Below are 27,381 nucleotides of genomic sequence, written 5' to 3'. Positions count from 1 at the left end.
TTTGATGTGAATTAAATATCACGAATAGCTAAAATAAATTTTTTTTTATCAAATGTTGATTTGAAATGTTGAAAACAAGTTAATAATTTGGATTGAGTTTATAGCGATACGTGAATTGAAATAGATTTTTCTTTCCATTATTCAGGTGTTTTCTGATGAATCTAGCATCGGCGGCGGCGCATCATTAATCGGTGAAGCCAGTTTAAAACTCGGACCTGTGGGGAGACCACCAGCTACGACGTGGTTACCGCTCAGTGGACCTGCCTTACCCACTCCGCATCTAGGAGAGCTAATGTTCTCTCTCAGTTATTTGCCAACGGCGGAGAGACTCACTCTTGTAGTAGTTAAAGCCCGCAATTTGCGCGGCGCGAATTCAACTCCGGGTGATTTTTTCGTTAAGGTAATTTAAATTCATCATACTCTTCCATAAATATATTCATATATATTTCAATAAATGATTTGAGAAAAAAAGTATGCCAACATATATTTTCTTTCACTAAGGTATACCTACTTCAACAAGGAAAAAAGATACATAAAAAGAAGACGTCCGTGAAGAAAGGCGAAAAGAGTCCGATCTTCAACGAAGCGATAATATTTAGCATGCCAGCGCATACTTTACAGGTTTTGAATAAATTTCCACTTTGAAACGACATGTATTACAATGAAAATACAATTTAACAATATGATATATATAGTTATAATTGCAAATCATCGTTAAAGCGAATTCTAATCGATCTTTCGATCAATCAAATCTCGCTTAAAAAATATGGAGTTTCTCACAAAATCTCCTTCCATACGAATATTATATTTTATAAATCGATATGCTATTCTTAGAAATTTATATCTAGTCATTTAGAGATCTTTCTATCAAATCTATCTTTTTCCAGACTATACAGCTGAGATTGACGGTGGCGGAATTGAGCGGTGATCAAAGTACGAGTCCAAAGGCGTATTCTGTCGGCCACATCATCATAGGATCTACCTCGACGGGAAAAGCGTTGGCGCATTGGAGACAAATGTTAGCGGCCTTGCGGCGTCCGGTCGCCATGTGGCATCCTCTCAGGAAATAGAAACGGAATCGTCGTGTTCAAGGGACAAGAGCAAAAGAATGACCGGAGTGGCGGAAAGCAGTCTTAAAGTATAACTTTTCATGTACCATCTCGTATAAAATTTTGTGTCACGCCCGCGTTCTTTGATGTATTTATGCGTATCTGGAAAAGACATACGCAAACTTATATAATCTAAACGTAAAATAAGATACAATCTCTTACGCAGAGATGCGTGTCATAAGCATCCTATCTAGTACGTTAACGATCGTTCAGACTACTGTGTGTGGCGGTAAATGCGCGATATCGTTTAACAAAGAAATTTACAATCGATATGGAATCTTACTGCACATTGCGGGAACCGATATTACTTAATTATTACTTAATTCTCTAGTTTGTCGAAAATGAATTCGTCGTCAAGCGCAAATTTTGTGCTAACGTTATCCAGGAAATTGTGCAAATCGCAAAGATAGTTTTGATTAAATATTAAAACTATTTTTCTTCTAAAAGAATAGATAAAACTAGAGAAATTTGATGCGACCGACTGAAATACGACGCAACATTTTTAATAATGCGTTCCGTTACATATCTGTCTCGAAGCAATTAACTCTTTGAAGCAATTACTTTTTACATTTTATGTATCTCTATCTTAATTGCAAGTTCCTCTCTTAGGAATTAAACTATGAACATTCGACGCCACGCGACTTGAAAATCAATCATGTAGTTGTTAGTAAATTATTGAACTTTTCCTTCATCATCCTTGCAATTCATTTATCATTATCACGAAAACGTTGACTCTCTTTTTATTTTCTTGGAATCGTGAACAAATTTTAATTTTTTTTTCACATTATCCATAAAATCACTTTTATGTGTCATATACATGATTGAATAATTATCATCTCTAAAAACAATAAATACATGACGCGCACGGTTACTACGCGGTTATCGCCGTAAATAAAAACGATAAGAATGTATTTTTTCACATATGTGCGTTAATTCTAATCGCACGATCGATTACGATCTGTTCCACGATAAGATAATCCATATGATGAAAAATCGAAGCCCAATTGCAATATTCGATGGTGTCGGAACTATCTCGAGAGACTGACGGCTCTTGCAATAGATTTGACGATTTTGCATTCGTGAAAAATAAGACATACACAATTTATATAATCGTCATAGTTTCCTGTATAAATATTACACATATTGGTTTTTTGGCAATATTATATATCTTGCCTTTCAAGAACCAAGGGTCACAATTTTTGACTATCATTAGAATTTAACTAGATTAGATATAAGAAAGGAATACCGTAAAATTAGCATGTAAGGCAAAATTATAGACCTCTTTTCTAATCATTTCACAAAAATTCTTGCTATATATGATGGTGACTTATATGTTTATTTCTTTGTGATTTATAGTTTAAAAATCTATTTACCATCTATTTATGTTCCTTAAGTTTATTATAATACAGCAGAATTTAAAATGCGTGCTTTTCTGATCAGGATGCAATAAATACAAAAAATTTATTCTATAAAATTAGAGAAATTAAAAAAGAAATGTTTGATAAGAAGTTTCTGTATGTAAAATTCTTAGATTTTAGATTTGATTTAATTTGAGACTCTTATGTTGAAGCTATTTCTTTTAATTCTTTTAATAAAATTAAAATAGATAAATTTTTAAGTTAAGTTAAGAAATTACTATACTTGGCGTAGAGAGTGAATTATTTATAAATTAAAGAGAAATAAAAAAGAGAGGGAAATTTATTTTTCAAATGATTCCAAATTTTAAAAATTAGAAATTTAATTACGTAGAGAAAATAAATTTCTATGAGTTTATGTTCCATTGTTTATAAAGTGCAATTGAAACTATCGGCGTATAAGTTCCGACACCCTCGAGCAATCCCGTGACATTCGATCACTACTAAAAAGAAGACAAAAAGAAAAACGATCGGTAACGACTCGCACGAATTAGACAGCCTTTTGGACCTCAACGCCTATTCTATAACTTTTGTACCTCTTCATATACATGATAAAAACTCGCAAGCTTAGTCTTTGTACACGCGCACATACGTGTACATATATATTATATATATATACTTAAAAAAAGAAGATACATTATTATGAGCAAAATTTTACAATCTATACACTCTTCTCGTCTCATAAAAATCCACTATTCCACTTCGCACTTATTAACTTATGCAGATTTTTCTATCGCCAATTACTAATGGGACTAATATCGCTCACTTTTCATTAATCTTCATAAATCTAATTGTAAGGCACACCCTCTTTGCGAACGATATTCTTATCTCTTCACTGATATGTATATTATATACGCAAGAATAAATTTAGGTAGAAGGAATCGACAGAAAAATAAATGGGGGATGTGTATTTTGCGAGAATTGTAATGACGAATGTTTCTAATAACGATAGCTAATAATGGTGGGGAAGATTATATCATTGTAAAATTTTTTTATAAGTTTCATATATATGTGCGACACTTAGCTATATAATCTTTTATCTATAATTTTAATCTATCAATTTTTACCTATTTTTAAGTTAAAATCGCTAAAACTTGCGAAAATTAAAATTTTCTTTATTAATAATTAAGTTTGAAATTTTTTTAATAATTTTATAACTATAATTTTAGATAGCTTGATTGAAATAGCAGCTTTTTTCGAATCGCGTCAAACAATACGCGCAATTATATATAATTTGCAGATTCTAATTTAAAAGAACTGTGCGTGTACGTGTGTATGAACATGTGTGTATGTGTATGTAATAATGAGGCATTGTACATAAGCAAACATACGCATAATTTGCAAACATGCGCATATACATATAAGCCAAGATAAGCAGATTAGCATCTAACACTGTTGTACATCAGCACAAAACTGAACTTTTATTCTTAATACCTATGTGCGATTCACGTCTATGCGCATATTACGTGTCTACTATTCGTGTCTACATGTTTGTATACACGTGGATGTCGTATATACGGTGTCGCGCAGAAAACGGTTGCTCAGTTTTATTCAAGGTCCTCATTCCAATGAAAATGCGTTGGATTTCCTCGCAACGATAAAGTTATCGTTATGTGAATGTAATACAAGCGAATGCGCTCTCGAGTTATTGCTATTGATATACGGACCGTTCTCGGGATTCCCGTGTATACGATAATATCTAAAATATACGATATACGCGCAAGACGAGTTCAGGGGGAAAGAAATGAGAGCTGTTTAATAGTTTGCATCTCGTTTTTCAGAATTTAATTTTGTCAGAGGCTAGTTATATTATGGTAAAAGATAGAAAATGATAAAAGTAGAAGAATAAAAGACACACACAATGGAAAGGCAATTACAGCAGAAAAGGAATAGGACGAGGCGACAACATAAAACAAGAAATTTAGAGAAATATAATACAAAAGAAAAGAAAGATAGCCAAAGAGAATGAAAGAAAGAGAGAGAACCGAATGATAATGACAATAATAGTGTAGAGTGATTCGTGCCACAAACAGCGTCACTGTATGCGTATCAATAACTATATAGCTTCTTTTTAAATATAATCGATTAAAAGAATTAGTTTTAAATTCTCAAGGCGCACGTTGAAAATCATATGTTACTAAGCAATATGTTAATAAATAAATAATAGCAATACTATATGCGCGTCGATAGCTAGAGATATTCCAATATAATATATCGGTATTATTAATAATTTACAATGTTAACAATTTGTGGGACGAATCATGAAAAACACATAGCGATTGCATGAGTGTACGCGAGAGAGAGAAAGAGAGAAAGAGAGAGAGAGTTCATATACAAAATATTATATAAAATTTAAATTATTTTATATTTTTGTTACGCCTCTCTGTGATATAATAAGGGCACATTCACATCCCATCCTATATATGTATATATGCGTTATAGTCTTCGTATCTCGTTGATTAAAGTAAGACCTTTTAAAAAATGAACCTTGCCAAGCCTTCCCTATTGCATTTTAAAATGCACTCGAACGTACCTCGAATGTTTAACTCAGGAATTACTGGGAAGATCAATCAATAATCGCATGCGCAAATTAATTGTAACAATTCTAACGCGATGTCAACATTAATTTTTATAAAGAAATTGAATAAAATCGCGTGCGCGAATTTTTCATTTTATTTTCAAAGAGAATATTATTTAGTATAATATATAAATAATTACGAATATATATCACATACGAGTGATTTATTATCTTGTGTGTATAAATTACTTTTAATTGGACATAAAAGTAGTCGGACTTTTTGATGTTTAAATTAATGTGTGTAAAGTAATTGTTTATAAACAAACAGGTACGTTCGAGCTTGTGTTCGTCAAAGGTATAATATATATATGTATTGTTATACGACATCTTGTACTATACTATATTAATTGTGCGAACAAATTTAACTGCATTGACTTGTGCAGGATACCGTAATTTACTAATGATGGACGGTATTGTACGGCGGACATTTGTATGCTGTACAACATATAACACGTGTCTAATACAGGGTGCATCTGAAATAGTGGATCAGAATTTGCCAATATATTCTTGGATTATCTAGAGAATTTTGAATTTTTTAATGATTAAAATATTGAAACACACATTAATATTTCTTAATCATAAAGAAATTAAAATTAAAAAGACTAAAATTAATTAAAATATTTTTTTCAAATTAAATTTAATTAATATAAAAAAAAATTGTAGAATCTTTCTTTATGTTATATAATTTCAAATAGCATATTTTGAAAGAATCTTAATTAAACTACTATTTAATTACTATAAAAATATTTAATTGTGAAAATTAAAAAGTAAAAAAGAGGATATTTAAAAGAAAGTTGATTCTAAATTTGCCAAAGAATATAGTAGCAAATGTATTGGACTGCTATTTTAGAACATAATCTCCATCCTGTATATGCATAAATAACATAGATACGAAAAATCATGTACTATTAATTATACACGATCATTGTTAATCATGGTTGCGGTTCTATTTACACAGTTCGTTTAATGAATAAATCTAAAAAAATATATTTCAATTAAAATGCATGATGCTTTGCACTTCATTACCTTATCTTATACTCTTCTATGGTAAAAAAAATTTAAATCCACATTTATTTTTATTTATATACATAATCATTTATATACATGTTGTCTTAATTTTTTCCATCAATCAGCGTTTTCGTTTCAAGCGTGTCAAGAGAGATTATGTTAGTATAGATATAAAATTTATTTCATCTTCACAGGAGTACACATACACACACGTATGCACATAATCTCATGTAATTTAAGATAATAATTTAATTTTTCAACTTTTTTTTAAATTCTTCTGGCTACGAAATAAAATATATGATTCAGTATAGTATTGCGATTTATATAATATTTATATAACATATACACAAAGAATATTATCTTGAAAATTTAAATTATTCAAAAAATATTTAAATATTAGGAACAAGACAATTATATACTTATGAAAATAATTATTTTTATTTTAAAGTAACTGTGTTTAATAGAGATTTAGCTATTTGCATTAATTTTGAGCATATGAAGGCTTGAGAAATGTATGAAACCTTTAAGGGTTGGTGTTTTATACAATGGTCAATATTAATCTGAGGATAAAAAAAAGAAGAAAGAAAATCGTATGCTTACATGGCAGCTAAAAATTAGTCGTTAGATATCTCTTCTAAAAATAGATTCGGATAGAATCTCAAAGCTTCTATCGAATCATCTCTGCACGCTTTGCCGTGCTTTTCCGTGACTAGCAATCGCTCGCGCGCTAACAATACTGATATACCCTCCGATTGTGCAAGATCTTCGGCCGTCATAGATTCCCTTTCCTTCAACTGAAAGTTTTATATGGATAAGATATAATGGGTAGATTAAAAATTTTCATTTTTATAGCATAATCGAATATTTACCAATTCCGTTATGCTATCCACGACAGCGTTATCATCGTGAGAACGAATTTGGAGAACCATAACGCCACTATCAAAGCTCCTTAACACAATCGGTAAACCTAAGGGCGCCAAACGTCTACTGGCGTGTAATAAATCCTCAGGAGACAAAAGTTCCAAACCTCTTGCTCTATTTACACGACAATAAACATCTGTAAGTGTCATCATACCGCCTACTTCCTGAAATTAATTATAACATTTTCCACTGTTCTTTAAATATTTCTAAATATGTAAATTGCAAACCTTTATTGGTTCTTCTAAGATGCATGCAAGTTGCTTTGCTAATTGTTCAAAGTACTCGTTACTGCTTTTATACGCGTCTCTTGTCACTGGATCGTCGATACCTAAGCTCATTAGGTAAGCCTTAAATCGGACAGTTTCATCTTCCGTTATGTCACCTTGTCTCTCCTGCAATGATCCTGCATTATGAACCTCAATCTGTCAACCTTACAAAGCAATCATTGAAAATCACCCGTATTTTAGCAGAGATTGTCTTTGAGATGGCCACCATGTCTTTAGCCATATCCATAAGTTTTGTGAGATCTTGAAACGCCAATGATATATTTTGATCAGTTTCTTTCTGCTTCGCTTGTAAACTTCTCTCGATACCAATAATACCCGTCCGCGGTTTTATCTGCGGTAGCAGTTTTGAATTTCCTTGATTATCATGCGCATTGTTAAGTACAATTAGTCCTGTGGTAGGAGTTTCCCATACTCGTTTTATAATAGTATCGGATAATTGAGTTATAAAATTTGAATCTAGACCTTCTTTAAAGGACAGTTTGACATAATTATACAAACTATTATCCGCCGGACCAGGCATTTTATCTAAACAAATATACACAAATATTTTTAGTCTAGTTTATAAATTATTAATCGTTTAACTTGTGTAACTTGGAGTCTCACCAACAGCAGGTTCAGAGAGATGTAATATAATCTTTTTACTACGTCCAAAGGAGAATGGTCCGGGATTCTCTTCCTCGAAGAAAACGACATATCGAAGCGACAGCGACAAACAAGTATTACCTCGTGGTATATCACCGGGTCTGCCCCAGAGTATTCTGTGACTAGTTAAGATTAGTTCGCCGCCTTCGAAGTTAGTCTGAAAAGTTATTCTAACATTAATACGATCCTTACATCTATATGTGTCTCTAAAGAATAATAACACATGCATCTTCAGGGACATTGGTGGTTTCCCGCAAGTACCACATCCGCGACATTAATTACCTTCGTATCGCCGTCGTAGAGACGCACGGCCATGTCGCGTCTCGCGTAAACCTCATTCGGCATGAGCCGGGAATCGGCGTACTCGAATCTGTTCATCGTGAAACCCTATCACGATCTGTCAAAACGAAGGACCATGTTCGCCACCCTCGTGTGATTAGCCCGAACTTGAATACCCTTAGGTGGAATCGAACTGTCAGCCAGTGAATGAATCTGACATGACGACCGTACGTATATCGTGACGTACGTGTTGACGTGACCGACCATCGGTGGCATCGCCTCCAAGCGACGAGTTTAATTGGCAGGCTCCAGGGGTATACGCCAATCGCGCGCGATCTCGAGAAAAACATCGACGTCGATCGAATCGACTGGCGCATCCGGCGTGGAAAAAAAAAAACAATTCCGAGTCTCGTCTTCGTTCCACGTAACCGTGGCGGTTTTCGGTCCTTGGTGTTCGACGCGGACGGATTCAACAAACCCCCAATGTGGCGTTTGAGTTTGGAAGGTTATGGACTGAGGTTACTACGGGGTGTGGCATCGTTATTTTCGGCGGGTCCGCGAAACTCAGCGAGAGGCGGCGACGCGATGTCGCGTTAGAAGAACGCGAGAGCCCGTGGCCGCGCGAAAGGATTCACGAGAGAGCTCGTCGCTCGCAGTTTTGCCCCCTCCTTCTTTTGTTTTTTTTTTCCTTTCTCTTTAAACCTCTCCGTGAGCCTCTCGAAGGGTTGTTCGCGCGCGCGAGATCCCGGCGAGATCCTCGCGACGCGACGCGAGTCGCGAAGGGAGATGCGCTTGTGACAATTCCTTGAAGTCAATTCGCGCGACCGTACCGTTGGAACGTGAAGTAGGTAATAAAAGTTATTATTGTGCCGAGCCGCACACGAGTCGCGAGCCAGGTACGACAGTCCATGAAATCACGCGCAACAAACACGACGTGGGATGTTGAGCGCAACCACCCCCACTCAGCCCCACGAATACACCGAGATGTCTCGGTTAGCCGACTACTTTGTAGTGGTCGGCTACGATCACGAGAAAGAAAGTAAGTCACCGTCAGAAATTGTGTCCATTACTTCTCGTTATTACGGCCAGTGTTCTTTATTTTCTAATTATATCCTTTATATTTTTATTATATGAGATAAATGACAGATATATCCAAACTGAGATTGCATCAAGAAAAGTAGCAAAGCGCAATTAAAGATAAATCTAATAACTCTCTGTAGCATTTATAATGAGATTATTTCATGAATTTTGCAATCATGGAATTAGTGAAAATTAATCGCTGCATAAAATTGAAAAAGATATGTAACATGTATCGTCATGATTATAGGGGGTGGTGTGAGTAGCGGAGTTATATTGCAACGATTCCCAGAGAAAGATTGGCCAGATACACCTTTCATTGAAGGAATAGAATGGGTAACAAACAAAACTTTTTTTTTTCCAGAAACAAACCTATCATATCGTTCTACTTATATATATCTTGTTTTGTATAGTTTTGTCAACCGCAAGGATGGGCTTTGTCAACGGAGAGACAAGAGCCACGCTTCTTTGTGTCGATACTGACAGACATCGATGCGAATCGACACTATTGCGCCTGTATGTGCTTCAATGAAACAGTCTCCATCGTGCCAAGTAAACCAGTAGATGAGGAAGAGGATCCCGTTGATGGAGATAGTCGACCTCTGGTCAGGGCGATACCCGCCATTGCACATCATAGCATTATGTATGCACCCAAATGTCTGGTGCTGGTTTCCAGACTTGATTACATAGAAACATTTAGAGTATGTGTTATTTGTACAATTATTATTATCGAATATTAATATTGATTTTATATTTCAACTCATTAGTTGTGATCTATTATTCTTGTAGAACTGTCTCGGTATCATTTATACAGTGTATGTGGAAAATCTTGGCATACCATTAGAGACTTTAGTTGGAAACATATTAGGATGTATTCAAGTACCTCCTGCTGGTGGGCCACAGGTACGATTCAGCATTGGAGCGGGTGATCGTCAAGCGCTTCAACCACCAATTAGTCCTTCTCTTCCTATAACTCATACTAGTGTAAATTTATTATTTCAGCAATTAGGTAAGAATACAATAATAACAATTAAATTTTTGCAAATGATTTATATAATATCTTGGTCATTGTAGGTTATATTATTGATATGTGCAATGTATTTTCTAGGTATTCGTAATGTGCTAGTATTATTTTGCGCAGTCATGACAGAACACAAGATACTTTTTCATTCTGCTAGTTATTCTCGATTGACCGAAGGATGTCGCGCCCTGACAGCGTTGATGTATCCGTTCAGATACTCGCACGTTTACATTCCTCTTTTGCCTGCGGCTTTAGTCGAAATACTCAGCACTCCAACGCCATTCATTATGGGTGTACATAGCTCGTTAAAATACGAAGTTGCGGAACTTGTAAGGCAAATTTTAAATATGATCTCGAAAGAATCTCGCGTTTAAATTCTCTCGTTCAATATTCACTGTAAACTTAATTTTTTTTACAGATGGATGTAATAATTGCCGATCTAGATGGAGGCTCTATAACGGTTCCCGATGGTGTTTCGCTTGCTTTATTACCAGAACCATTGCTCTCTCAGACGCAGGATGCGTTATCTTTAGTGTTGCAGCCGGAATTAACATGCGCCGATTACGCTTTCCCTCCGCTCGCTACCAGGGCGCCGCATTCGCCCATGCTTGATAAAGAACTTAGAGCGGTATTTATGAGAACCTTTGCTCAATTGTTGCAAGGATACCGGAGCTGTCTAACGTTGATACGGATACATCCAAAACCGGTCATTACTTTCCACAAAGCGGCATTTTTGGGAGAGAGAGGTCTTACAGACTGCGATTTTACCACGAGGGTCTTAGATTGCATGTTTTTTACGTCCTTCATCGCGGAGAGAGGTCCGCCATGGAGGCCCTGCGACGTGTGGGATGAGCTATACAGTAATCTGAACGATCAGTTAAAACAGGAAACGCAGGATCACCGAGTCATTTTGACGCATATTCAGGAACTGGCGCAACAGTTGTATTTGAATGAGAATCCGAATCCTCAGCCGTATGTGCAGAAGATCCTGAAGCCACCCGAAGGTGCGTTTGCGAGGATTCATCAACCTCTTTTGCCGCGTATCAATCCCGAGCAGGTTCAAGTGATCATCGATGAGGGCCTCGCGAAGAACAATCTCAAAGTCAGACTGTCTTCCCTACGACCGATTCAGCCTCGCATTGTGCCCATAGGTCCGCACATCTCGTTTATTCACGATACTAGACATCTGGTCAGTAACTCTGCTCGTAGACTAGAAGTATTGCGCAATTGCATCAACTGTATATTCGAGAACAAAATATCGGATGCTCGCAAGACGTTTCCAGCTGTCTTGCGAGCTTTGAAGAGCAAAGCGGCCCGGTTAGCGCTCTGCATGGAGCTGTCGCAACACGTGGTCGGAAACAAGGCCATGTTGGAACATCAGCAATTCGATCTGGTGGTACGTCTGATGAATTGTGCGTTACAGGACGACTCGTCGATGGACGAGCATGGAGTCGCCGCGGCGCTGTTACCACTCGCCACTGCATTCTGCAGGAAACTTTGCACCGGTGTGATCCAATTTGCGTACACCTGCATTCAGGAGCATCCGGTATGGCAAAATCAACAGTTTTGGGAAGATGCATTTTATTTGGACGTGCAAAAAGATATCAAACGCCTGTATCTGCCGGGCGACAATTCGCCGCCTAGACTCATAAATGATGGTATTCTGAGTCCCATCAGTCCGCGAGACGGCAAGGAATTTCCGTATCGCGATCGGTATTCCATTTATCAAGCACAGGAACCGTCGGCACTGGAGATTGCCGCGGATCAAATGCGAATTTGGCCGTCAATCGACCCTGAAAAGCAAAAGGAACTTGTGAACAGCGAGGAGAGTACCATGTATAGCCAGGCGATTCATTACGCCAACAGAATGGTCTATTTGCTGGTGCCGTTAGACATCGGTTCAAAGACGCATCGTCAGGATCACATCTACGACGAAGAACGCGCGAGTAATAGCATCACGAATAGCGTGGCGAGTGACAGTGGCGACGCCGAGTCTGGATTCGAAGAGACCGATCCAAATGAAACCGGCAGCGCTGTCATACGAATGGTTTCGCGATTCGTCGATCGCGTCTGCACCGAAGGCGGCGTTAGTGCTGAGCACGTGCGGTGCCTGCATCAAATGGTGCCGGGGGTTGTTCATATGCACATCGAAACGCTCGAAGCAGTCCATAGGGAAAGTAAAAGGCTGCCGCCGATACAGAAACCGAAAATTTTGACGCCCAACATGTTGCCCGGTGAGGAAGTGATAATGGACGGGTTGCGCGTTTATTTGCTGCCCGATGGCAGAGAGGAGAGCTCCGCGGGACTGCCCAAGATACCGCCTCTCTTGCCGGCCGAGGGTGCCATCTTCTTAACGAATTATAGAATAGTGTTTAAAGGTATACCATGCGATCCATTCGCCTGCGAACAATTAGTCGTACGAGCCTTTCCCGTGACGTCTCTTACCAAGGAAAAGCGAGTCGCCGTACAACATCTTGCACATCTGGATCAATGTCTTCAGGAAGGTCTACAATTACGTTCCTGCACGTTCCAATTGATAAAACTGGCCTTTGATGAGGAGGTGACGCCCGAGAATATCGATACTTTGAGGAAACTCGTGCACAAGGCGCGATATCCGCCACACATTTTTCATCACTTCGCGTTTAACGGTCAGATCCTAGTCACGCAGACGGCGCATCATAAAAATAAGGAGAAGAACGCCACGTTGAAGGGTTTCGCGAAAAAGACACTGTTGAAGACCGCACGCAAAGCTGGTTTCAAACCGAAGCAGTCGTCCAAGCGCCAGAAGTATGTGCTACCGAATATGAATCTCATCAATAGCAACAATAAATATATGACATCACCTGGACGAATGAGTCTACCGATGACCGACAACAACGATCTCAGTCACGACGATGATCTCAGCGTCGACGACTTTGAGATACCTGGCATGGTGACACAGCCGCCGACCGATGCCAAGACCCTTGAACGTTTATCCGAACGTAGCTATGTCAGGGATTGGTATCGGCTAGGTCTCTATTCGAACGGACCGCACAATAATCGTCGCAATGAACCTTTTCGACTAACCTCAGTAAACTGCGCTTACATGATTTGCCGGAGTTATCCCGCTCTTCTGATCGTGCCCACTTCTGTATCGGACGAGAGCATTCGACGTTTTTGCAGGCTTCATCGCCACAGTAGAATGCCAGTCGTTACCTGGAGACATCCACGAACGAAGGCACTGCTGATCCGGGGCGCGGGTTATCATGGGAAAGGTGTGATGGGCATGTTGAAAGCCCATCCGACCTCCAGCAGTAACCTCAAGACCACGTCTTCGGAAACTACCTCTTCTCTAGAGCAAGAAAAGTACATGATGGCACTCGTCGCCGTGACGCCACTCTCCGTATTGCGACAAGGTTCCGCATGGGGCATGTCCGACAGCTCTTTGAGTATAGACTCGCTGTTGCTGGCGGCGGAAGATCGTAATGCCACTCCTGAGCAGTCACGTCGCAATCCGTTTAACAAACCCCTTAGCACTTTTAGCTCGTCCGGCGGCAAAGGTCCCAAGAACTTTGGTCGATGGGGCTCTTTGAAGGATAAGAGACATAACTCGCAAGCTTCTCTTACCTCCGTTCATCATCAGCGCGGAACTGTTAGACATTCCGCGGATTCCGACAGTGGCACAGAATGTGTTCACACGTTCCAACGCGCAGCTCTCTATATCTTGGGCGAAAAGGCGCACATGAAGGGCGTGAAGGCGGAATCCGCTCCCAAGACAGATTTCATTCCAGTGGAATACTATGATGTGAGGCATACCAAAGCAGCGTTTAAGAAATTAATGCGAGCATGCGTGCCGAGCTCGCCAAACGTGGAGCCCGATCAGAGCTTCTACAGACTAATCGAAAGCTCGGAGTGGTTGCAGCAATTGCAGAATCTGATGCAGCTGGCAGGTGCGGTTATTGATCTTATGGACATGCAAGGTTCGTCAGTGGCCGTATGCTTGGAGGATGGTTGGGATACTACGACTACCGTTTGCTCTGTGGCGCAGGTATGCTTGGATCCGCACTATCGTACGATCGATGGTTTCAGGGTCCTGATCGAAAAGGAATGGCTTGGATTCGGACACAGATTCGGTCACAGGAGCAATCTCGCCGCGAACTCGCAAACTACAAATTTCACGCCCACGTTCCTACAGTTTCTCGATATAGTGCATCAGATACAGAAACAATTTCCCTTGGCCTTCGAATTCAACGAGTATTACCTTAAATTTCTGGCTTATCATTCGGTATCTTGCCGTTTCCGCACGTTTCTGTTAGACTGCGAATTCGATCGGGTCGAGTGCGGTATCACCGCGATCGAAGATAAAAGAGGTTCTCTGACAAGTCACCACAAGGGCGTGGACACTGGTAGCGACGACGACACGATCTATCCTGGCGGTAGATTAGCAGGAACTGGAAATACTGGCTGCAATCTCGGGCAGAGTATATTCGATTACGTGGAGAAGCAACATGCGAGATGCCCACTCTTTTACAATTTCATGTATACACCCAACACGGAGAATCCTGTTCTGCGACCGGTCTCTCATTTACCGAGCCTCGATATCTGGCAGTTTTATTTGGAAGAGGAGCTGGCGCATGGTCCGGCGTACGATCTCGAAGTGCTACAGCAAGATTCCCAACAGGAGGAAGAGGCCGAGGCTGCGGATGGCGTAGTGAAGAGCAATCGTAAAGTGGTCACTCAGGGGTGAGCGAATCGATTTTAAATGTCGCATTTTAGCATTCTTACGTAAGAAATGACACCAATTCGTTTCTAGATACGATGGAGTCAGTACAATGGTTCCCGATCAATTCTCGCATCTCTTGGAGGAGATTCACAAATTGGAGACCGAGCTGGGTCATTTGCCGCAAAAGTGGAAAGTACTCTGGGATAAACTCGAATTGCCGAATACCGATTCACTTGCCGTAAGTCGCAATCATTATGTATATGTATCAGAAAAGTTTACATTAATTTTAATTATTGTTGAATTTCATGCTGGATTGCGATTCTTTTCTCTAGCGACACGCGTCGTTCAGTACAGCATTAGTACGATACCACGGTCGATTGATTCACAAACGCTCCACCCTGGAATTGCTGTTACGTGGTAAACTCGCTGGTGGAAACACTACCGGGAACGAAGGCTCCGTATATGCGCATCCGCATAGGTATCGTTCACGATCCATGTCTCTAAAATAATAAACTGAAATTAACATGTGAGTGCAAATTACACTTTACGCTTGTCGAAGGTTTGAACGATTGGATTCCGCGACGCCGACTCATTGCGATGCGTGTTCCGGTGTGCTATGGGGTCCCGTAAAGGCTGGATTAAGATGTATCGATTGCGGCCACGTGTGTCATGACAAATGCGCGGATGCTGTGCCAAAGAATTGCACAAAGTATAAGGCTGTGACGGATAATCTCCAGACTCACACGCTTACAAGAAGCGGTGGCGATAATGGAAGCGTAAACTCAAGTATGCAAGCTTTATTAGATTAGATTAAGCACAATTTTGTTCCGCATATTATCTTCGCAGTTACATATCATGATCTTCTCTCTGAATTCGTTCCGTATTAATAATTCGAATTTTTGTTTTATTTTGCCTGTAGGTGTAACAACTATACAAACCAGCTCTCAACAATATTATGAACAATTTTCGAGCAACGTGGCGGAAAATAGAACGCACGAAGGCTATCTTTATAAACGGGGAGCTCTATTAAAGGGCTGGAAGCAAAGATGGTTTGTACTGGATTCTATAAAACATCAATTGAGATATTATGATGCAGTGGAGGATTCACATTGTAAAGGATATATAGGTATGTAATCGGACACGTAAAATGGATATGCCAAAGGAAAAAAAAATTCAACGAAATATATATTATACAAAATCAAATTGTACAAAATCTTGTATTGCAGATTTGGCTGAGGTGGTGTCTGTTACTCCAGCTGCACCAATGCCCGGACCACCAAAGAAAACGGATGATAAATCCTTCTTTGATGTAAGTATCTATTCTTTAATAGAAAAAAATGTATGCAATCTAAATATACAAAAAATGTATCGATTCTTTAAGTATATCAAGTATAAACAATTTCGGATAAATTAATTTACAAGATAGAAAGTTTCACTAGCGTTACCGATGTGTATTTTTTCTAATTTTACAAGTTATAATTCATTTTTATCATATTGTTTAAATCTCATTTCTGCTATATTGCACAATGTATGTGTGATGTACAAACATGACAGGACCATTTTTCTTACAGCTTCGTACAAACAGACGGACGTATAATTTTTGCGCCGCCGATGCAACCACAGCACAAGAATGGATCGAGAAGGTTCAAGCGTGTTTGCAATAATGTCGCAGCGCGCTTGATTATATTAGTACTAATTAATAAAATTCTGGATGTGACTGACATAGAGGGTAAAAACACAAATTTTAATTTTGTTACATATATACTTGTTACATAGTCTAATTTTTGTGTATGCGTCATAGACTGCAGTAATCTTGCTTTAAGTATTTTAAAACGCAAACTCTCGTTGGACTGAAAAATAGTATCATAAATTTCAATGTGATACATCCATATCCTCGATATAGGATTAGTATATGAATATAATGTATATTGTAATTATGTCGCGTTAAAGTTTTTATTAATTCAGCTGGGAGATGAAAGATCTGTAATGCCTGAAATCTTTTTTTATTTTGTTTAATATATTTTCTAACGTTTAAATTATAATGAAATATAAAGCATTGAGCTCATATATAATAAATTGTGTGCACATATATTCATATATATATACAGAAAGTCTCAGGATTATCATAGTTTCTGTGAGTTTTTTGAATAAAATGGAATCGGTCTATTTCCTCAGTAAAAATATTAAAAATTTATTAAATATAAATAGTTGTTATATAAACGATTGTATCACGACGAAGTACAAAAAAGAAAAAAGTTTGTCGTGCGAAAATCATTCAGAATTTATGAATAAATCTTTGTCTGGTACGTATATATTTCTTCTTCATAAAAAGATGTCTTTCAGTGATAATTTTTCTGGGAAATAACAAATGAAGCAAATTGATGCACTTGAGAAGATTGTCGTCACAATAATGCAGTAAATATTTCTATTAATTAGTTATTATGCATAAGTGTTAAATAAATTTGTCAATCGTTCAACCCGGTAAAATTATTACTGTAAAGCGATGTCATTTCTTTCTACAAAATATAAAAATATAAATTATACATATCTATTCTTTTAAAGTACCTAAAATTTGTTCAATGACAATTTAACGTGATACACATAAATTAATCAATTGCAAGAATGCTGTGATAATTTCAAGGCATATATACTATTATATGCATTTAGCATTTTACAATGATACAAGCAAAGTTTACAACACACTATTTTTAGGTAACATCAAATTATAATAAAAGCTTTATTGATTATATATAATAGAGCAATAATTAGAAATGTACCATCTATCAATCAATTTCAGTAATATTCTCAATGTCTGCTGATATAATATTTACAATATATATATATATTGTATATTTTATATAAATATTTAATTATTGTTTTGAAATAGATTTTATTCTAACAATAATAATTTAAATTTTGTCATTAAAATGACCAATATTAAATATTTAAAAGAAATGTATAAAAGCACATGTTAATTTGAACCTTAGCATATAATATGATTAATATTAAATTGTTAATATTAGATAAGATATAAAAACGATACTGCAATTTTTACTAAAGACTAATTTTAAATTTCTTTTAAAATATTTTATTTTTTCTTTAAAGATGAAACTCAACTTGGGGCATTCTGTATATATACATATATATACTTATATATATAAAATAATTGCATTAAATGCGCTATTGTAATTAATATTGTTATTTGATAGTTTGTGCAATATTGTTTGTTAAAAGTGTTGTGCTCAAAGCTTATATGAGGAAGACAATTTCTGTCTCTAAATATGTTAAAATTATTTGATTATTATATCCTGCCATTGCGCTGACAGTAAAATTAAATCAATAAGAACAAATCTGGAGTATCATTTTTTAGTTCTTGAATTTTAGATCTCAGGAACAAGAGTGTTATTAATAATTTTCATAAATTAATAATTAAAAATAAGCTATCCAAAATCATTTATTATAATATTAAATTTAATATAATGTTAAATCATTGAATTTCAAATCAAATGAAAAATATCAATAAGATATATGTTTAAAAGATACATGTGGATAATTAATAATCAAAAAAAAGAAAGAAGAAAAATCTACCAATACGAAAACAATTTAGAACATTTTATTATGAGTTTTAAATATTCCATTGAATTTCTCTAAATATATAAATAAATATATTAATTTGCTAAGCCTTGGAAATATTACTTGTAATAATTTACAATAATCATTTTTAATTATTATTGATATCTTCAATATTTATTTTTTTGATGTCATATATTACTCACTAAAATACTCTTCATCACTAAAATAATTGTGTTTTTTATAACGTTTTTTTGGTACAGTTAACTTTTCTTTTCTATTATATTCATTTATTGTTTGTCTATGTCCCAATTCAGTCTGTCTTTGCTGAAATGATCAAATAACATATCAATGAAAATGTAAACTTTATTCTATAAAAGTCTATAGATTTTTTCTCATATGTTTAAAGATTTAAATTAATTTTTTTTCTCAATTTTTAATTAAAATTAAAAAATTATAAACTGTGTACCTCGAATGCAATGACAGCACTTAGTGTTTCAGGCTCTTCTTCCGTATCATCATCGTCGATGTCATTGGTATTGCGTCTTGGCCTTTTCGTCTCCTCATCACTATCATCGGTATCAAGGTAACTTGTATCATATTTTTCTTGCTTTACATTTTTCTTTCGTATCCTGATTCTTTTTGGTGGTGGTTTTCTGGGACCTAATGCATTGTTACTGCAGCAATAAGATAAATGTCCTTCTTGTCCACACTCATAGCACTGGGTTTTGTCTGGATAATCTCTACGACGTATGAATTCAGTACTGCGCCCATTGTCAACTGCTATGGAACTTTTTACAGTGCGACCAAATACCTAATACAGTTGAGAAAAAAAGATGAATGTTAATAAAATTGTATCATTATTGGATTCTTTGATGCGCTACTTAAACAAATCAACGATTATATATAAAATAATATAAAGATGAAGATATATATTAAATGATTAAGCGTAAATGGCAAAAATTTAAATCTGTACCTCTGTGTTATTGAGAGCTTTTGCGCAGGATACAGCATCTTCTACTTTAAGGAATAACACAAAGGCGACACCGCGACTACGTCGCGTTACTTTGTCTTTCAATATCGTTACTCTGAAATGTAAATGAATGTAAACGATAAATTTATACTATAAATTACAAGTTATTTCACCGTTATAATGATTACTCACTTGACAATTTTCCCATAATTGCTCAACAGCTGATGTACATCATTATTGGTTAAGGAGAACGGTAAATTCGATACGTAAACAGTGGACTTGCTTGGTACAATATGACCGCTCATGTTTTCTCTCAATTTTATCTTGTTTTATAAGAATCACATCATAAAACCTCAGTGATTCTTATTTTGTGCAAATAAAATATTTCATCAAAAATATTTCACACTTCTTTTTAACTTGTTTTCTTTATTAGAATGCTTAGAAGAATTGCTCCGACATTTACTTCCAGCTCGAAAAACAAGGTTAAGTTATGTCTAACCTAACCTTGGTTGGGGGTGGGATCGACAAAAAAATTTGTCAATGGCTGCGTTCAGCAGAAAAAGCTGCTTTGCAATTGTTGTAAAATTCGTGAGCCTGATTGGTGTATGCTCTTAATTTTGACTGAATCTAAGAGCATACACCAATCAGATTCACAAATTTTACACAGTTGCAAAACAGCTTTTCCTGCTGAACGCAGCCATTATGTACAAAGTTAAATTTCGTGTACTAAATGTTCGATACAGATATATTTTATATTTATTTATCTACATTTTTTTAACATGGAGATACCATGCAAAAGGTTTATTTATTAAAATATAAAACCATTTGCAGTTATAACTTGCTATTATATACGAATCTTTTTGCCTTATATAGAAATTAGGATCAATTTATCACTTATCATAAGAGGCAGAGCTTGGAAGAAATATTTATTTCAAAAGTTATTTTGTATGTGATATATTTTTGCAGAACAATTTATATCTACGAGATTGGTCAGCGATATGCGTTATGTGCATATACTGTGGATTTTCACAAAATTAATCTATATTCTTAATTAATAAATGTAACATACATTTTCTTTAAATCTATATTTAAGCAGATATAAACTTTCTTATAATAAAAAAAAAAATTTCTTCTCGATTTTGAGGCTATAAATTCTTATGTCTTTTACAAGTGCTTCCGCAGTAAGGACTATACATATCGAGATATACGTTCTGTACTTTTGCATTGTAAAATATATCATACTTCACGTGTTAGAAGCTTGCTTAAAAAAAAAAAAAATTCAGAAAATACAATGTGTCGGTGCAACGATAGAATTCACATATATAAGCGCAGTATAATTTCTTCAATACTCATGATGCAACTCCTGTTGCTAGTAAATACAGGGTGTGTCATTTTAAGTGATGCAGCTGAATATCTCTTAAAGTAAAAGAGATTGGGAAAAATGTTTCAGACAATAGTTGTATGGTTTCGAGGGGGACATAAGACGATGCCATTAGATTTGACCTTGAAGGTCAAACTAATGGCACCGTCTTATGTCCCCCTTGAAACCATACAACTATTGTCTGAAACATTTTTCCCAATCTCTTTTACTTTAAGAGATATTCAGCTGCATCACTTAAAATGACACACCCTGTATAATAACGCGATTAATTTTGTTTACTGCTAAATCGCAAAGTCAGCATGGCTATACTACATTCATCAAATCATCGATCACTATCAACAAGCATTACACAGAGTAAAATATAAAATAAAACGTTTAATTAGAGAATATAGCCATGATGAAAGTTAATAACATATTACATAAGCAAATAAGATAATATGCAACGTTACAATATTCATGATTCCGTCATTTCCGCGCTATCCTCGTCCCATTCAGTAGCGAAGCTTTGTATTTTCTTGCGTTGTTTATCAGCTATCCCTTCTATATCCTCTTCCCCCTCGACGTGCTCTTCCTCGATAATCATGACGGATCCTTGAGTCTCATCCATACCGTTGTTACTTTGTTCGCTGCATTGCTCCTCATCGTACTCCACTATTTCCGTTTGTTCTTCAACGTATTGTATCACTTCTTCGACCTGATTATCGGTGCAATTTTCCAACATGTCCTGAGTCACCTCCTGCATCTCCTCCTCCTCCATAACTTCTTCGACCTCTTCGACCTCTTCGACCTCTTCGACGACTTCCTCGACTATTTCCTCGGCATCCTGCGTGACTTCAGCAGGTTGATAACTCTCGTAAGATCGATGATCGGTTTCCTCGGCGCCATGGATATATACGATCATTCCATCGTCTGTACCTTGCATCACTATCTGCTCGTTATCAGCGATATCTAACTGCTGCGGTTGCTGATGATGATCGTTCTCGACGTGCTGGTAATTTTCATCATTATTTACCAGCATTATCATATGCTGACCCTCTAATTCATGCTCGCTGTAAGTGATATTACGCGTTATGTCATCTAACATGTCTGGCACGATGTAATGAGTGTCATTAGTTTTTTCCATCGTTACAGTTTCATTCTCTTGCGTGTCCACAGTGGCGTCGGTATCATCTCCAACAGCGAGAGAAGCTGCTATACCGCTGGCGACATGACTGAGAGCCTCTGCTTCGGAAGATGGTTCCAGTGAGATAGATGGTGTGGACGGCGCGGATTCATTGGTATCCCTATTTAATTCCTTGTGCGCGCAGTCTAAGTGTACTTGCAAGTTTGTCAGACGCACAAATACTTTGCCGCAATATGGACAACGATGACCCTTCGTTTCCTTGCCGACTACCATACCTTCATGTCCGCTATTCAATTCGTGTGTAGTAAGCTCGGTGATGCTCTTAAATGACTGATTGCACTGGCCACATTGGATATCCTCGGAAGGCAGAGAGTGATGTCGGGTAGGAGGCCGATGATTGTGATTTATTTGATGACGCACGAGTAAAGTTTCCGAAAGAGCAACATACGAGCAGGCCTGGCATTTCGGGAAGCACATGCTCTTAGGCGGTGGCACGTTGTGCTTGGTATAAAGATGATACATCAGAATATTACGTTTGGTCGCTTTGTAACCGCAATGCTCGCAAACTCTCGGATCAAATTTCTCCTCGTGCACATCCTGCATGTGTCTTCTGTACATGTAATAATTCGTATACTCTTCATCCAAGTCGCATTTGTTGCATTTCCAAGGACCCGTTTCGCCATCGATATTGCCGTTGCACTTGGAATCGTTCTCATCGCCATTATTGGATAACAGGTGATCGGATTTCAGAACCACGTAAGATACTTTTGTTTTGCACGCGGCATTGCTGTCGGAGGATTTCGTTTCCTTCTGCATGATCTTCAATCGAATATTTTTATTGTTCTTCACTAAGTGTGGATACTTTTTTAATACTTCTCTAATGATTTTTGCGTGATTGTTGATGGAATCGTCGGTGCTCGATCTATTTGACTTAGGCTTTTCCACATTTTCCTTTTCTTCCAAATCGAAACGCACTCGTTTTTTCACAGACTGTCCTTCTGGAGATTTCTGAAAACTCTTCGATATACTCCAATCATCATCGGAATTCGTGTCTCTCGGACTTTTGTCATTCCCCTGATTTTCTTCCTCCTCGTCTTCAGTTGTGTCATTTTTACTGTCCCTATCCGGTGAACGTTTACGAGAAGTACTTCCTTTTTTATATGCATCCGATGCTTGAACAATAGGCTTTGTATTATACGTAATGTCGTCGAACGAAGAAAATACTCCCAAAGCAATATCATCCGCTTCCGGAAGATCGAATCTGGATGGACCAGGAGTTGTCTCCTGAGGTTTATGCATCGAGGATGTGCCGTGGAATGTTCGTACTTCGTAATTCATCGCAGGTATAGATGGAGATTCATCCAGCTTTCTTTTCCAAATTGGAAGTCTTCAATAATAATAAAGAATTGTTGACATTTTACTATTATAGGTAAAATTGTGCTTGGAACATTACATTATGCAATACGTACTTCCTGCCTGGCAACGGCTGTCCAGATAAAGTCGATATGGAGCTAATGACTGGTTTTGTAATTGGGGTTGACGATTTTGAAACAGTTATTGCTGATCGCGCGGGTGTCTTTGTTGCTTCAGCCTGTAAATTGCTCGTATTGAATTGAGCATCTAACAATTTTGTTAGCACTGTCATTTTCATTTTTTGCGCCGTACGGTACAAAGCATGTTGCTCTGATGTCCAGTATTCCAAATGTCCAGTGTACATAAATCTATGCATATAAATGCAATCATACATATAAAAACAACAAGAATGTTTCAATAATAAATATTGTATAAATTATGCACCTTATAATAGATTTAACACACTCGTAAGGCATGTCTGAAGGCATAGTAATTATACCATTAAAGTTTTCATTCTTTTCTCTCTGTTGCTGCTCAAGTTGCATAAAATAGTCTGTACATGTCGCCACTACGAGTTGATGGGCCTAAAATTGCTACTTATGTATTCACAGAATTATAAGCAATTATAAGCACTATATATTATTTATACCTGTACAATAATATCACTTGTAGGAAATCTAATTTTTAGATCAAGAAATTGTTCATTGGAGTAAAGTTGCTGAACTTGCTGGAGAAAAAACGATCCCCAATTATCCACCTTTACTTGCTTTAACCCACGCAAAGGGGGCGACTCCTCTTGAATTATTCCCGACTCCATCGTGAAGTATTTGATAAAAATATCAACACCTGATCTTGACACAGCAAAAATTACTTAATATAGTTGGATACAATATAAACAAACTTAATGTTACTGTATTCTACTTTCTGGATTATTATACAAATTAAAAAAATGATTCTCAATGAAAAATATCAAAAACTACTCTTTCATATAATATCTAATAAGCTAAAGAAATGTGAGCTGGATAAGTAATATATATCAATTTGAATTATTTTAGCTATAATCCTTGCACTTTATTCTACAAACATTAAATAATATGCAGAGTTATAAAATGTATATACATAAATGTGACATCAAAGTGTCAAATACAAGTGGTACAAGATACTCGGATAAAATAATTACATTATATTTGATACCAAAATTAACTACAATAATTATGATCTAGTATCGCGAATACATTGCACAACAATCGGAAAAAGTAGAATAACACAATCTTAACGTATGATCTTGTACATAAAACGAACGTGCACATGTAAGTGCGAGTACAGCCGGGTAAGCCCAATCTTCTTAGTCTCAGGAATCGTGAAATAGCTTGGAAAAAATTCTATCAACACGACGTTCGCGACAGGTCGATCCATCCTCGATCAAGGACATCGAGGGTCGCGTACGCGGCATATCTCGCTTCGCGCTTTACCCGACTAGTGCGTCAACTCGCGCGCGGAATCTCGTCGTAAGGGGCGTAAAAAGTGCGGCGGATCCTTTGCGCGGGAAGTCCACGATTTCGCGAGGAAGAGGGCAAGGATAGCGGAGGACTCGGGAGCGCGGTGGAAACGCGGGCGACTCGATCTCGGGGGAACGGCATTATAATCGCGTGCCACATCCTCTCGGCGGTCCGCGGGAAGACGCTGGCTGCATCCATGACTGCGTCCTCTCCGAGTCGCCCGTGACCAGCGTTACCCGGCTCCGCGACGCGACCGCCCCGTGCGCGTATATACGCCAATCGAAAATATACTCTTATGCACTTACAAGTCGCATACCTATTCGCAGCAGGCCTTCAATATTTCCCGTTCAGCACCATCTCTTACGAATTTTCTCAGTATGCAATCAACAGCAAGCATCCCATTATGTGTCGTGACTCACAGATGGAGCTGTTCGCGTTCGAGCTCGCGGCCGACCATGAAGCTGTCAAGTTTGACAAGAGCGGCCACTCCACGTGGCATGCGCGAACGCGCGCGATTGGTCGATTTTGCACGCGACTCGAAGCGGATATTAAACATTTATTACGCTTGAGTTGACTTCTTCCTAGATCTGTCTAAAAACTCGGCATAAAATAATGATGCAATAATAAATTAAAAATATTAATAATTAATAATAATTAATAATCGATGATTACGTATAAATTAAATGCATTTGTAATTAAATACGAATTTATGAGAATTGGACTTTATCGATGCATACATATCTTGATTTGTCCATGTGATTTGGACTTTATCCAACTTTATATAAAAATGTAAAAGGCGATTAAAATCCAACCACAAGAGAGAAAATTCTTGTATTATTCTTTTATTATTTTTCCTCTGGTATTTTATGTCAATTCTGCGAGATTTTTTAATAATCAAATTTTAAATATTATCCAAGTATGCGATATTTTAATTTCATACGTTGATTGACAAAGAGAAACGAATAAAGTTGCTTGTCAAATTTGATTAATTATTTTTAATCATACTTTTCGCTGGATTTATCAATTTTTATTCCGGTAGGAAGACTTCGTAGTTTATCATATTCTTTAGGCAATATTCATTACTTTAATACGTATCAATACTATGTATCAATATATATATATATACTATAATTAGTGTCGTATTGCTATACATTGGAGTCTCGTCTTCTTCCGGAGGACGAATATGATATTACGTATTGTGGACGAATTATTTTCGAGGTTTTTTTCTTGAATTATAATCAAGTGATGTTCTAATTCGAGTACCACTATCGTAGGAGGACACAGCTATTGACGCAGGATGGACGCGGCTGCAGCGGGTAAAAAGGTGCAGGATGTACCACCGAAAGGAGGCTATGGTCCCATCCAAACGGAGCGGGTTAAAATACGCAGTATTCTTAACGGTAAAGTGCGATAGATTTATCAGTACGATGTGATTCTTCGAGTAACTGAACAGGCTAAACAGTAACCTACAACATTACATAATAATGTTTTCAATTTTTCATGTTTTTGCAATTTTACAGCAAAGAGTACATGGGCGATTTTCTTTACCACCCAGATCGTCGGATTTTACGCTTACTATCTGAATTTGAAATTGGTTAGACGGAACCAGATTGAGATGAGAAGCGCACGTCTGGCTATATGGCCAGCACTGATAGCGGAACGAGATAGAACGTAAGGATATCATGGCCCGTATTCATAATTCTTATATTTAACATCCTCTTCAGTAAGATCTAAAAATGGTATCTTTACAGTCACTTTACTGACTGAATAAAATCTTAGGGCGACCTGCTTATGCTTAAGATGCTCTTAGATAAAAATATAGATCATATGACAGGTTCATATGTACTTTTTGTTTAATACATTATCCCTAATGGAAGCAAACAAGAGATCTTAATTAGATGATTTTGAATTTTATGATGCTCAATAATTATTTTCTCTTTTTGTCTAGTGTCTTGAAGCAGATGAGACGCAATCGAGATGAGGAGGCAGAGCTAATGAAGAATGTCGAGGGATGGGAAGTTGGCACATATTATGGTGAGCCGACATACTTCCTGGATGAAGAAAATCAATTTAGGGAACCTCTGTTTATCGAACACTTTGCACATTCTGATCCATTCGAATACTCGTATCGTTCTTGGCGTCATTTGTTCACATAAAGGCATTGTCAACAATTTTATTCATGCAGGTTCTGCCCAATTATAAATTGCTTATTATAAATTGCAAACCAAATAAACCTGCATGTGTAGTCGGTTGATAAAAATAAGAAGTGTAATTATATTACTAGTTGTAAATTATTACAAGTTACGTTCTAAATTCTTCGCAGCTTAGAAAGAATAAAAAATCATTCTACAATAATATTTCCATATGAATATTCCTGTGTCGTCAATCTTTGTTTATTTCGGTTATTTAAAGATAAAATGATAAGAACTTAATGAGATGTAAT

General features: G+C 36.9%; 6 protein-coding genes across 18 annotated transcripts in view; 3 read left to right on the top strand and 3 right to left on the bottom strand.

Moving 5' to 3' along the window:
• The window catches only part of LOC145967886 (uncharacterized), a 61,522-nt gene extending 55,402 nt beyond the window's left edge, over positions 1-6,120 (top strand). For all 4 annotated transcript variants that reach the window (XM_083092946.1, XM_083092944.1, XM_083092943.1 and 1 more), the window contains exons 12-14: positions 146-400; positions 502-621; positions 888-6,120. In XM_083092946.1, the coding sequence (XP_082949072.1) occupies positions 146-400; positions 502-621; positions 888-1,070 (558 nt within the window). In that variant the 3' untranslated portion in view covers positions 1,071-6,120. The remainder of the gene's footprint in view (positions 1-145; positions 401-501; positions 622-887) is intronic.
• On the bottom strand, positions 773-8,857 carry Vps36 (vacuolar protein sorting 36). Of its 2 annotated transcripts, none has more exons than XM_083092989.1 (7): positions 8,243-8,857; positions 7,922-8,117; positions 7,488-7,843; positions 7,259-7,423; positions 6,980-7,195; positions 6,711-6,904; positions 773-1,211 (listed from the first exon to the last, which is right to left on the bottom strand). In XM_083092989.1, exons 1-6 carry the CDS (start codon positions 8,336-8,338, stop codon positions 6,725-6,727), a joined length of 1,209 nt encoding a protein of 402 aa, XP_082949115.1. In that variant the 5' UTR covers positions 8,339-8,857; the 3' UTR covers positions 773-1,211; positions 6,711-6,724. The 2 variants fall into 2 exon arrangements, with proteins under 2 accessions (XP_082949115.1, XP_082949114.1); XM_083092988.1 differs by lacking the exon at positions 773-1,211 and adding an exon at positions 6,160-6,391 and having other exon boundaries at positions 8,243-8,855.
• On the top strand, positions 8,256-19,763 carry Sbf (SET domain binding factor). 2 transcript variants are annotated; one of them, XR_014437594.1, is made up of 14 exons: positions 8,256-9,278; positions 9,567-9,652; positions 9,730-10,017; positions 10,106-10,325; positions 10,425-10,666; positions 10,756-15,059; positions 15,130-15,277; positions 15,372-15,517; positions 15,599-15,825; positions 15,959-16,165; positions 16,266-16,348; positions 16,611-16,768; positions 19,111-19,195; positions 19,329-19,763. XR_014437594.1 is itself a non-coding variant. In XM_083092940.1 (12 exons), the coding sequence occupies exons 1-12, from the start codon at positions 9,179-9,181 to the stop codon at positions 16,701-16,703; spliced, it is 6,144 nt and encodes a 2,047-aa protein (XP_082949066.1). In that variant the 5' UTR covers positions 8,256-9,178; the 3' UTR covers positions 16,704-17,345. The 2 variants fall into 2 exon arrangements, 1 of the variants encoding a protein (XP_082949066.1); XM_083092940.1 differs by lacking the exons at positions 19,111-19,195; positions 19,329-19,763 and having other exon boundaries at positions 16,611-17,345.
• LOC145967907 (zinc finger CCHC-type and RNA-binding motif-containing protein 1) lies at positions 16,763-20,207 on the bottom strand. Its single transcript, XM_083092996.1, has 4 exons — positions 19,775-20,207; positions 19,586-19,697; positions 19,079-19,423; positions 16,763-18,936 (listed from the first exon to the last, which is right to left on the bottom strand). The coding sequence occupies exons 1-4, from the start codon at positions 19,885-19,887 to the stop codon at positions 18,808-18,810; spliced, it is 699 nt and encodes a 232-aa protein (XP_082949122.1). The 5' UTR covers positions 19,888-20,207; the 3' UTR covers positions 16,763-18,807.
• Positions 20,208-20,520: 313 nt separating this feature from the next.
• On the bottom strand, positions 20,521-25,382 carry Cp190 (centrosome-associated zinc finger protein CP190). Of its 7 annotated transcripts, none has more exons than XM_083092950.1 (5): positions 25,244-25,382; positions 24,089-24,285; positions 23,884-24,023; positions 23,556-23,807; positions 20,521-23,473 (listed from the first exon to the last, which is right to left on the bottom strand). In XM_083092950.1, the coding sequence occupies exons 2-5, from the start codon at positions 24,254-24,256 to the stop codon at positions 21,418-21,420; spliced, it is 2,616 nt and encodes an 871-aa protein (XP_082949076.1). In that variant the 5' UTR covers positions 24,257-24,285; positions 25,244-25,382; the 3' UTR covers positions 20,521-21,417. The 7 variants fall into 7 exon arrangements, with proteins under 7 accessions (XP_082949076.1, XP_082949078.1, XP_082949077.1 ...); XM_083092952.1 differs by having other exon boundaries at positions 24,089-24,290; positions 25,255-25,372; XM_083092951.1 differs by having other exon boundaries at positions 25,255-25,372.
• Positions 25,383-25,823: 441 nt separating this feature from the next.
• On the top strand, positions 25,824-27,293 carry Nd-b16.6 (NADH dehydrogenase (ubiquinone) B16.6 subunit). Of its 2 annotated transcripts, XM_083093000.1 has the most exons (4): positions 25,824-25,973; positions 26,213-26,338; positions 26,459-26,609; positions 26,887-27,293. In XM_083093000.1, the coding sequence occupies exons 2-4, from the start codon at positions 26,236-26,238 to the stop codon at positions 27,092-27,094; spliced, it is 462 nt and encodes a 153-aa protein (XP_082949126.1). In that variant the 5' UTR covers positions 25,824-25,973; positions 26,213-26,235; the 3' UTR covers positions 27,095-27,293. The 2 variants fall into 2 exon arrangements, with proteins under 2 accessions (XP_082949126.1, XP_082949125.1); XM_083092999.1 differs by lacking the exon at positions 25,824-25,973 and having other exon boundaries at positions 26,070-26,338.
• Positions 27,294-27,381: the final 88 nt, after the last annotated feature.

Source organism: Camponotus vicinus, unplaced genomic scaffold (assembly GCF_025532165.1).
Source record: "Camponotus vicinus isolate PSW18456_S1 unplaced genomic scaffold, iyCamVici1.0 SCAF_3, whole genome shotgun sequence".
Classification (NCBI taxonomy): domain Eukaryota; kingdom Metazoa; phylum Arthropoda; class Insecta; order Hymenoptera; family Formicidae; genus Camponotus; species Camponotus vicinus.
This window is presented reverse-complemented; position numbering and strand designations above follow the sequence as displayed.